This window comes from Micromesistius poutassou (genome assembly GCF_964030765.1).
Source record: "Micromesistius poutassou genome assembly, chromosome: 6".
Taxonomy (NCBI): Eukaryota; Metazoa; Chordata; class Actinopteri; order Gadiformes; family Gadidae; genus Micromesistius; species Micromesistius poutassou.
This window is the reverse complement of record NC_140276.1, coordinates 5,361,653-5,373,069: the sequence shown is the minus strand read 5'-3', so window position 1 is coordinate 5,373,069 and position 11,417 is coordinate 5,361,653. Positions and strand designations below refer to the sequence as shown.

Here is an 11,417-nt window from a genome sequence, read left to right as displayed (position 1 = left end):
GGTGGTGGTGGTGTGGTTCTGACGCCCTGTGTGATCCCTGTGCTCCACAGTGGCAGGAGAACCCCGCTCTGACGGAGAGCCAGGTCCAGTCCATGGCCCTGGGCCAGCAGACCAGCGTGGAGATGGAGCTGAAACGCCGCGAGGCCGTCTACAGAGACGTCCTCAGCAAGCAGCAGACGGTAGGCCCCCCCCACCCCTGAAAAGAACCCTCCCACCTTTTTTTTAAATAAAAACTCCACATTTACCTATATTGTCCACGTCCTTCCTAATGCGTTCACAACAAAGTCCATAAACAAACCACTAACCTCTTCCCTCCCTCCCTCCCCGTCCCGTGTGCAGCTCATGATGTACGTGCAGAAGGTCATCAGCAACCGCAAGATGCGCGAGCAGCAGATGGCCATGGCCAACCAGGCCACCTACCTGAACCAGCTGGCCCAGCTGCAGAACGGCATGATGGGAAACTCCGGCCTCAGCCAAATGGACCTGCTGGGCTGTACCAGCAGCTGCACGGCATGCCCAGCACCAGAACATGGCAAGAACCCCGGGCCCTCCAAGGGCTTGTAGTGGTCGATTTCCCCCCCCCTCCCTCCCCCACTCCCCTTACCCCCTGTCCCCAACCCCCATGTGCTCCCGGAAACCCCACCCAACCCCCCCCCCCCCACCCCAGACGTCTGATCGCCGCGGTCCGGTCGGCACCCGTGTCACGGAGAAACCACTATGACCCGAGCTGCTGCGACGTGGTCTCCAGGAAGAGGGTCCCGTCAGGCTCCGGGTGGTGGAAAGGGTGCCGCACCGCTCAATGCCGGGCGGTGGCCCCCTGTCGCACCTACAGAGGAGCAGACTCGGCTCCTAAATCTCTTTCTTTCTTTCTCTTTCTCTCTCCCTCTCCACCTCGTCTCTCTCCCTCTCTCTCCCTCTCCCCCTCTCCAGCCCTCCCCCTTCCTCGTCCAGCTCTCAAACACTGAGGGTAGGCCGGGACGATTTTCAATGTACAAAGACAAGCGTGTGGACTGGGTTGTATTAGAAAATTTCAGCTGAAATTATGTATATACTGCCTTAATGTTCCAGTTCTATATTCTTCATTTTTTCCATGTATTTAAGAAAAAAAAAGGTTCTAGTCCAAGATGCTTTCAAGCATTGCATTTTTTTCCCTTTAAACGAGGGCTTGTGATTATTTACACTCAGTTGTTTTTTATACAGTTTTAAATGCCTAACTAAATCAGAGTGGGACCAGAGTTGTTTGCAGACAGGATTCATTTTATCCCCTTATAGATTCCATTACCAATAACTTGCTAGAAGAATGCTATTGGTGCTGCGAATTTTTGCTCTCAGGAGATAAAACGACAAGAAAAAAAAACTCAAAATAGAAAAAAAAATGTTAAGGCCTTATATCCATTTCCTAAAATATTCTGTAAAGTAATGAAGTTTGAGATGATGGATAAAATCTTTTTTAAATTGCGCTTCTAGGCATTTACATTAGTTGTCGCTGAACATTGTAACGGAATGCTTGTGTCGTTTCCAAACTGCCTGCCAGTTCCTGTTAACGTTTTCGTAACATCCTTCTCGTCGTCAAGTGTTAGCATTAGCGCTGTGCGTCCTGTTCATTGTTTCTGTTGCACTTGTGTTGCGCCTAAAGCTAGGATGGAAGGACCCTCACATAGCACCTTTCGGTTTGCCAAGCTGTCGGACACTTCTCTGCTTCCCCCCCTCCAACCCTCCCCCCCCCCCCCACCACCACCCCTGTCTTGGTAAAAAAAAGTATCTAAAAGTGAATTGGAACCGTGCCGTTTAGAGCCAGGCTTCCCTTTGTGCGTCAAAGTGAGGGCTGTGGATCCCAGCGGCGAGGCTGGCTGAGCCAGACGCCAAGGACATGTGTGGAGGGAGGGGGTCCCACTGGACTCTCTGGTCAGACCCCGGCACCCAGACTACCTGTTTCCAGCTTGCTGGCATATTTGTCTCCTGATACTTAATCCTGGTGTAGCTGTTAAGATGAGGCATACATGGTTTTGTTCGTAGGGGAGTTGTTGGCTCCTATTATTGCACAAAGTGTATTTCATCTAGATTGAAATCTAGACTTTCTTTTTCTGCCCTTAAGAATGTTATGTTAGCAAATACACCAACATGATTTGTCATTAATCTGATCTGCTATTATCTTGATAAGTATTTAATATAACATTTAATAAAGTGACCAAAAGGATGTCCACCTCCCACGCTTGTGTGTGTGTTTTTCAGTAATTGTAGACCAGGTTTAAGCCATGACATTTACTATCATCCAAAGCGTTTCATCCTCACCATCTCTAACCTTCTCACTACCGTTAATGAAGCAGTGTCTTCTATCTAGATGGCAGATATAATGCTCGGGATGATAATGCACATTTCGCTGAAAATGAGAGGCATTTAATACATTTCTGGAACTGAGCTCCTATGTCCCAACTGTCGTCGTCCTCTTCAATCTTTCATTGAACCACCCCACCTCTCTCCCTTTCTCTCTCTGTATTGTTTTCGTTTCTCAGTCTGCCAGGGTTTTCCCCCTGCATGTCTTTGGACTTTTCCATTCCAGGCCCTCGGGGGAGCCTATGCTCACAGCTTACAGATATCTTCCAGTGAAGAAACATTACAACTATTGCAGATGTTGAAACGTTGATCCCATACCCTCTTAGCCCCAGGATTACCACCACCACTCCAGGTTTTGCCTCACATTCATGCTAGCTAGCTCCCAAGTAGCGTGCAGCTGTTTCTGTCCTTTGTCATAACAAAACAAAAATCCCTGTGACACAGTCCCCGCGCTATGACTGAGCTCCTTTTTTTTGGGGGGCCGACTTCAACCAACCAAACCGTCACCGGCATTAAATCCACACTGATGTGTAAAGTCAATTACGGCTTGAGATCCAGTTGCATGAGGAATCCGATTTTCTAGGGTGGATGGAGGCTTAGGAAAGGCCGCATGCAGTCCTGAGAGGGCCTCTACAATTTGACTTAGTCAAGGGTTTATGAGGCAAATTGCCATGATATTGTACAGCTCTCAGGAAGATGAAATCGATCTGCCCTATCCCTCTATACCCCGTGTTTTCAAAATTATGTTGGGCAAATTATGTCTGCATTTTTGGGCAAAATGCCGAGGCGGTCTTGTTCAGATGACATTTAAGCATGGTAATATTCAAAGACTATATTCACTTGTGTACAGCACCGTGTTCTTACATCACTAGCCAGGGACAAGTGTTTTCCTTTTTTTTGTTCCCCCAAGCAATAAGTCAGACAGTCTTGGTATGTTTAACGTTGTGGTGGTTTTCTGGAAATTTAACTCGACCACAAGCGGTGCGTCAGCCAACTTCCATCGCTGGAGTCAGGGTCATTCTCGGGTGAGATCAAGTAGAGCAAGATGGAATAAAAACTTTGCACACTTCACGTATTTTATATATCTTTAATTGTTACATCAGATTCTTAGCCAAGCAAAAAAAGTCTTCCACGATGAGTACTCAATAGCAGGACAATTTTATTGTCGAATTGATCTTGTTTTTTTTTGGTATTTTGTATAATTTGTATAATTTCAGTAGAATCTACCGTTCTGTTACCTTCAAGTTCATTACAAAATAGAGTCTTTGCAATAAATAAATATATAGATTTATATTTATACTTTGAATGTATAAAATAAATATATTGTACATCTCATAAATAGCGTCACCCATATGTACACCTCAAGTTGCTTGCATTTTTTTTTTTTACCTCTGACCATCCAACAAGTCACAGTCCTTTCAGGAGCCATCAAAATACACAGGTTACATTTACAAAAAACCACAGTCGCAGAAGTGCGTTTACCCAGAGCTTCCCCTAATGTATTACATTGAATTTCTCCTGGATGATCTGACTATCCCCCTGGCCACGCCTGCTAGCTCCATGCATTGAACTCCCGACTGGCTTTAGGGTTAAAGTAAGTGCTCTTCGATCTACCTATTCATGTCTCACATCCAACAAATCAGATTCAAACGGAAGGGATAATCCCTCGAGATGAACTGTTGCGTTTGCGAGGGTCGTCCAGATCCCTCCACATAACTTAGCCTTCAGTTTAACCAGCTTTAGTTTGGTTGACAACTTGACCGCCTCACCGTTTCTACTTGGGTCGTTTTATTCTTTAAACACGGCAACGTTTCTGGAAGGTATTATCTCTGTTTCTTTTTAAGCATGTGCACTCTTGAACTGCTCACTGTCCTAAGCTGACATTTATTACACATTAAGCGCATAGGATATGTGTCATTTTCACCCGCATGGATCGCTAACCCTATTCTCCTCCTGTAATATGTGCTATTTGCCCTCTCTCATGGCCCTGGCTTGCCTGCTCCATGGTCATCATTCACGACAAATGAGCCAGATGAAGTCAGCAGTGGCTCATCATTATCTGGAGCTGTGATCTTTAACAGTCCCTGAAAGACTGATCGTCCGTCTCTCAGGGGGAAGTTCTTTGCGGTGAGAGCCATCTTCTGAAGCTCACCAGGTAGTGCTACTGTTGCAAGGGTACAGAGATCCAGCCTTCGAAAAAAAATAAAGAAAATAAGTAAAGAGTAATGTTTGAAGTACCCATAGGCGTCTTCTAGTGGTTCCTCGGAAACGGCTTTTAATCTCTGGTGGCTCGCTCAGGTCCTGGGACTTTGCGCCTCAAAGTCAACCATGACAGATTGTCCGGAAACCTGGGGTTCCTGAACTCCACACCTGTGATCTGCATAAATAAAAAATAAAAAAAAACAGCAGGCCAGGATGTGTCCTCTCTCCACGTAGACCCGGGTCCCGCAGCAGGGCTCGGGGGGGGTCCAGGAAGTAGCCCGCTCCGTCGCGCTTACCTATATATACTGTGTATAGTGCTACTTTGGTGAGAAGTGCGTTGCGCGACGCACGCGACACTTCCGCTGTCGATGCCGAGGCGGGAGTGGGACGGGGGCGGGGGCGGGGGCGGGGGCGGGGAGGGGGGCGGGGGAGGGAGAATGCCGGGGATCGTCCCGGCGAGGGATCGAAGAGTAGAGAGTCCTGTCACGCTCCTCCTCCCCCCGCTCCCCCCCCCCTCTCACGCACGCTCTCTCTCCCTCTTTTCCCTCGACGACACGGGGCCCTGTCGGCCCCCCGCCCCCCTTGCCCCCCCTCCCCCTCCCTCTCCCCCTCCCCCTCCCCCTCCCCCTCCCCCGTGCGGGGGGTGCTGGTCACCTGTACTGGAACAGGTCTCTGTAGGCCTGCGGGATCTTCTCGATGTCCACGTGGCGCGGCAGGAAGTGGGTGAGCTTCTGGTGCTTCTTGGTGCGGTTGCCCTCGCGCGGCGAGCCGTCCTTGTTGAGGGCCACGTAGTAGAGGCGGCCCGTGTCGGCGTGCTTGTAGAGCGTGGAGGCGTAGGTGTTGTACCAGTTCTCCTCAAACTGCTCCCTGAACACGCATTCCGCCGTCAACTTCTTCTGCGAAAGAGGGGGGGGGCGCGCAAGGGGGGACAGAGGGATCAAAGCGTTAGCGGGGGCGGTCAGACAGCGTAGATGTACCGCGACTCATCAGCCCATATTATCTGTACATTTATATATATATATATATATATATATAAGTGAGTGTTACTTTTGTGAGATGGATTATGCTGGCGGGGCCAATGTCACTTTCCCACCACCCTATAGGCTTAATGCAAGTCATCCATTGTTGTGAGTCAGAGAGGGGATATCGAGAAATCAGTCTGGAAACTCTCGTTATGACAAGGAGAGGAACTTAGTGGTTACATATCAGATTTGCACTTTACGCCCAAACCACACTCTCTCTCTCTCTCCCTCTCTCCTCGTTAACCTTTTAGTGTGCTCAGGGAATTATTTTCATCCCTGTGATGCAGCAAGAACAGTGCAAGACACACATCCCCTCCATTATCTCTCTCTCCCTCTCCCCCTCTACATCCCGCTCCATTTATTTCACCCCTTTCTCTTTCTCCCTCCTCGCTTCCCTCTCTCTCTCTCTCTCTCTCGCTCTCTCTCCCTCTTCACTTCCCTTTCTCTCTCCCTCTCTCAATCTCTCTCTCTGTCCCTCCCCCCTTCTCTCTCTCTCCCTCCCTCTTCTTCTTCGCTTCCCTTTCTCTCTCCCTCTCTCTCTCCCTCTCTCTCTCTGTCCCTCCCCCCTTCTCTCTCTCTCTCCCTCTCCCTCTCCCCCTTCGTTTCCCTTTCTCTCTCCCTCCCTCTCTCGGCATCGCTCTCCATCCCTCCCTCCCCCCTCCCTCTCCATCCCTCTCTCTCCCTCCCCTCTCCCCTCTCCACCTCCCCCACGCCCCCCGCCCCCCTCCGCCCTCCCTCTCTCTCAGGTCTTGGAGTGGCTGTGAGGCCTGGCCTCCGTTGACAGCCCAGCATGAGCGATGGCTGGGAGTTCAGCAGGTGAGAGAGATGTTGGCTGGGGGAGCGCGTGGGAACAATGGAGGACACCAGAACCACTTCCCCGTGCCAAGACCAGGCAGTCATGCGATGTTTCTCCGACAGGCGCTGCGCATGGATAGTTAGGCTTGTTTTGTTTCATTTGTCCGTTTTTTGGTTCATTTTTCAGGAGGTCGTAAAATAGAAAAAAAACAGTGTATATCGTGGTTGTGTGTGTGTGTGTGTGTGTGTGTGTGTGTGTGTGTGGGTGCGTGCATCCGTGCGTGCGCGAGCGAGCGAGGCCAAACACGTGGGAGACGGTGAGGATACAGCGTGTTACGGAGCATTAAAAAAATTAATATATATATATACAATATATATATATATATCAAATAAATATCCCCAGTCGTTGTCCCGCAGTGTGCACCCACCCTTCCTAGCCTCTCTTCCCCTCGTAAAAAAACGGACTCCAACTCCAGCATTCTGGGCGTCCGAGGAAGACAACATGTCTCCCCGTTTCTCCGCTGAGATTAATGGGCTGTGGTCAGACAATCTCTTCCCAGAGAGCAGCTTATAGCTTCACTGAGAGTTGTGTGTGTCCCGGCAGCGTCCCAGACTCTTTCGGAACGCTGCTGCTGCTGCTGCTGCTGTGAAAAGTTTGCGCTCGCCGAATGAAATTCCATTGACAATTTTGTCAATTAGTTTGTCCGGCTCTGTGCCGTGGCTCTGCGGTAATGTGTTGTGTGTAAACACAGCTCTGGGACCGCATGACTGGGGCTCGCTGTAGCACCATGTACACATACGCACACGTGTGTGTGTGTGTGTGTGTGTGTGTGCACGTGTGTGTGTGTGTGTGTGTGTGTGTGTGTGTGCACGCTCACAAACGCAACTACACATGCATGCAGTCACACGTCCTCAAATGCGCGCAGGCAGGGGCACACACACACACACGCACACACACACACGTGCACACACACACACACACACACACAGAAACTCAGGTCAGATCAAACGCATGTCGCGCGGCTCCTAACTGCAGTAAAGACCGCCGTTCTGGGATCCCACACAGTCGTGCATTCACGTCTCTCCTCTCCCCCCCGTCTGTCGGGTCACGTGGTCCGGTCAGGTCAGGTGGTCCGGTCAGGTGTGTGATTTCTCTCCATGTCTTTCTTTCTTTCTTCCTTTCTTCCTTCCCTTTGCCTCTCAGGCTGAGGTGAAGTCTGAGATTTGGGGGCCCACGTGAGGTACCCCGGCCGGGACACCTGATATGGATAGCTGCCCCCCCCCCCCCCCCCCCCCCCCCCCCTCTCTCTCTTGCTCTGTCTTGGTCCGCCTCTCTTTCTTTCTCCGCCTTTAACCCCCCCCCCCCCCGCCCCCCTCTTTCTCTCTCTCTCTCTCTCTCTCTCTCTCTCTCTCTCTCTCTGTGTCCCTCTGTTTCCCTCTCTCTCCCTCCCCTCTCTATCGTGGTCTCTCTCTTCCACTCTCTTTCTCCTTCTTTACCCCCCCCTTCTCTCTCTCGCTCTCTCTCTCCCTCCCCTCTCTATCTTGGTCTCTCTCTTCCACTCTCTTTCTCCTTCTTTACTCCCCCTCCTCTCTCCCTCTCTCCCCCTCTCTATCTTTATCCCTCTCCCTCTCCCTCTCTCCTGAATCCCTCGGCCATCTGAATGGCACTACATCTGCCTTTCTAAGAGTAAGAGGGTCAAAGAGTTAAAATCCAGATTGTTGATGATGTTGACGTAGAAGAAAAAAATATAAAAACAAGGTCAAGACACTTCTGTATTTAACGTTTCCCGTCCTGCTTTTTCAAAGTAACTCACCCAGTTAGTTTAGGCTCTAACAGCAACATCCGAAGTAAACTCTCAAAGTTCCCATCTCCACTCGGGAAAGAATATGTAAATATTTGAGCATATCTCAAATGTAATGAAGAGGCCCATTTCCTCTCTTCTACTGCACATGTGCAAAGTGGATTAGCTCCAATCCATGTTTTGTTTTTTTACCTTACTGGTAGACATGACTTTTGTCTGTCCCTGTTGTCGCAGATAATTATGGTTATAATATATATATATATATCTTTGTACCTAAGGTCAGCGTATATGTGACTCAGGGTGTGTTTGTTTTGTCTCACAGTGTGTTTCTCATCTTCCGCATATGGGAACCCAGATAACACACACTTTTATTTTGGTCTCGGTGCTCCCAGCCCATAATATGATGTTTGGATGTTATGACGTTGGTTTTTCTCTGACGATATCCAAATGAAGTGTAAGTGTCAGTGTATGTGTGTGTGTGTGTGTGTGTGTGTGTGTGTGTGTGTGTGTGTGTGTGTGTGTGTGTGTGTGTGTGTGTGTGTGTGTGTATGTCAGTATATGTGCGTCTCAGTGTAAGTGAGTGTGTGTGTCTTTTCCTCTGCCTCTGTGAGTTTGTGGCTACATGTACGTGCAGGTGTGTGTGTGTGTGTCTGTACATGTGGGTGTGTTTGTACTTGTGTGAGTGTGTGGCAGCATGCAGATGTGTGTGTCTGTACATGTAATGTGTTTGTACGTGTGTATGTGCGTGTGTGTGGGTGCATGTGTGTGTGTGTGTGTGTGTGTTTGTGTGTTAGACGGCTGTGTAACGGTAGAGCGATTGGGGACTTGACTTACCGACCCATAGAGATCTCCCTTCTCGTTCATGCCCAGGTAGAGTCCCGCGTCCACCCCTCTGATGCTCACCAGACCCACCGCCAGGCTGATAAACTCCAGGATACCTGGGGGCCAACACACACACACGCGCGCACACACACACGCACACAGACAGACACACACATATGCACGCACACACATACACACACACACACAAACACACTTTACTATACTGCAGCCGGCCTATAGACGATAGATCATGTTAAAAGCATGGGTTTCTTCACTTCACTAGCCCTTTAAATGTTTTGTTTTTACTGTGTCGCTTCCATACCCTCTATTAAAAAGGTCTATGTTGAATTTCTCAAGGTTGCATCATGAACTTGCTGAAAGTGCTGGGGAAAAATTGCCAACCTGGTTATTAGATAATCCGATGTCAGAGAGGGTGAAGCAGACATCTGCCCTATCACGACCTCTCACACAAGATTAAAAAGTTGTTTTTGGAGCTGTGGTCTAGACTAAAGAGCACCGATCTGTTCACTAAATCCCATTCCATCGTCTATAAATAGTCCTGTCTTTGAAATGGTTCTGACTGGAAATGTAAGATGCGTAAGGTTACTGGTAAAGGAGCTGTAGGAACGCTGACTCAGAGGAAGGAGCGAGCAACGGGAACAACTCGTCTGCTCTTAGGAGGAAGTACCGAGTTCCAAATCTGTATAATTAAGGGCTATTGACGTCGTTCAGATGAACTCCCTCACACTGGGATGCAAGGGGCTGTTCGATCAAGAGACGACAGCTGGATGCCTCGAATGGCACGAACAATACGGACACCTGGTCCCCATGCCTCCGACTGCATCTCCTGCCAGAGAATGACACAGAGGAAGCCTCTAATTTGTGCGGCTTGCAGCTACATAGTTGGTTTCATTGCCCTTCAATCAGAGCCATGCACTTCTCACGCCTCTGACAGTGTTTTGGAACACATGGACCACCCAAACCTATAGAGCGCCTTGTTTTTCGATGAATACCTCGCACAGTAAACATTTTGTTTGGATAATAACAATCCTCAGTAGTAATGCCTCAGCCCCCCCCCCTCCCCTACCGCCAGCCAGAACGCATGGCTGCACCTGCGAAGTGACTTTGGCGGATATAAAAGGCGCAATACACGTGCATGTTTTCCACCTTATCTGATCTGTTTATCATTCTGATGCAAACCATAAGTCAAATTATTTATACTATAAGGATGGAAAGGGGGGGCGGGAGGGCGGAGGGGAAGGAGCTGGGTGTAAACCGGTTGCCTTGGGGAGAAGGGCGCGCGGCGACAGGGACGCACGGCCCCTCGTTGCGCACCGCGCGTCACCGGGCGAAGAGAGACACCTGCGCCCAAAGCGCAGCGAGACCGCCCGGGAAAATGTTCGATCGCCCCTCTCCCTGCACACTGCTGTGGTGAACTACAACCATTCAGCCCCCGCGGACATGATTATTTCGTTGGGGGAAACTCCTTACTCTAAAAGCTCGCTGCGAGTCAAGATGCACGCTTTCTGTTCAACAGAAAAAGACAAAAAAAAAAGTGTTTGATCACAAAAATTGCATTAGTCAAATCAAATAAAAAAGGTATAATGTGCCCAGTATTGCTGTGCGTGAGCGGTGCGTAAATGGCCAAATCGCCGCGGAGCTCACCGAATCTGCTGTGGTCCTGTCTGGTCCCGTGCACCGTTCCGTTGGGAAATATCTCCAACTGAAAGCCTGTTCGGCAGTACAGCTGCCGCCGTCGCAGGATCCCTCTAAGGTGACCAAAATCCGTCAGCGAACCTCGTTGAAGCCTCCCTTCGATCTGTCCCAGCCGCTCATTCAAGCCCACCGACGTGTCCGGTAAAGGCATAGTTCCTAGTGAAGGGAAACTTTGTAAATCCAAATCAATCGTGCCCAGGAAACCGCCGACCTCTGCCATGGTGTTCAACGCTCAACACGTATTAATGCGATTGTTCATGTACTTCATGTACTTGACTCTGGAGAGGAAAAAACTTCAAAAGTCCAATCCATGTACGCAAGAAGCATGCCCGGTGCGCCGCGTCCCACTTCTCGGTCAATCCGTTACAGTCCTCTTCATCAATCGTCCTCCGCTGTGTTAATCAGTTTGATAACTCTGTTTATCTGATGGAAAAGACCCCGTTATATACATCCTCCCCGGGCATTCTCACATTGGATATTCAAATGCAAGCCACGCCTGGCTGGCATCCCTTTCTTATACGAGCATCAGTTTTCTAACTAAAAATGTGGACTTGCACGGTTAACACCGACGATGCACTGTCTCTCTCTCCCAGTTCTGTCGCTGCCGTTCTGCGAGCCCTGAGTCTCTTCATACCAAACAAATCCAAACTGACTGAGGAATCCTCGTACTGCTCCTGCGCGCCGTGGCCTTACCCCCTCCTGAATGCGGTTGGAGAATGTCTGA

General features: G+C 49.5%; 1 protein-coding gene and 1 pseudogene across 2 annotated transcripts; one reads left to right on the top strand and one right to left on the bottom strand.

Annotated features, from left to right (window-relative positions):
• Window positions 1-11: 11 nt before the first annotated feature.
• LOC311344768 (transcriptional regulator ATRX-like) lies at window positions 12-564 on the top strand (annotated as a pseudogene). Its single transcript, XR_014684140.1, has 2 exons — window positions 12-179; window positions 340-564. The product of XR_014684140.1 is annotated as a transcriptional regulator ATRX-like (transcript).
• Window positions 565-5,186: 4,622 nt separating this feature from the next.
• On the bottom strand, window positions 5,187-10,913 carry fgf16 (fibroblast growth factor 16; the record flags this gene model as incomplete). Its single annotated transcript, XM_084469235.1, has 3 exons — window positions 5,187-5,432; window positions 8,990-9,093; window positions 10,643-10,913. 3 exons carry the CDS (start codon window positions 10,911-10,913, stop codon window positions 5,187-5,189), a joined length of 621 nt encoding a protein of 206 aa, XP_084325361.1.
• Window positions 10,914-11,417: the final 504 nt, after the last annotated feature.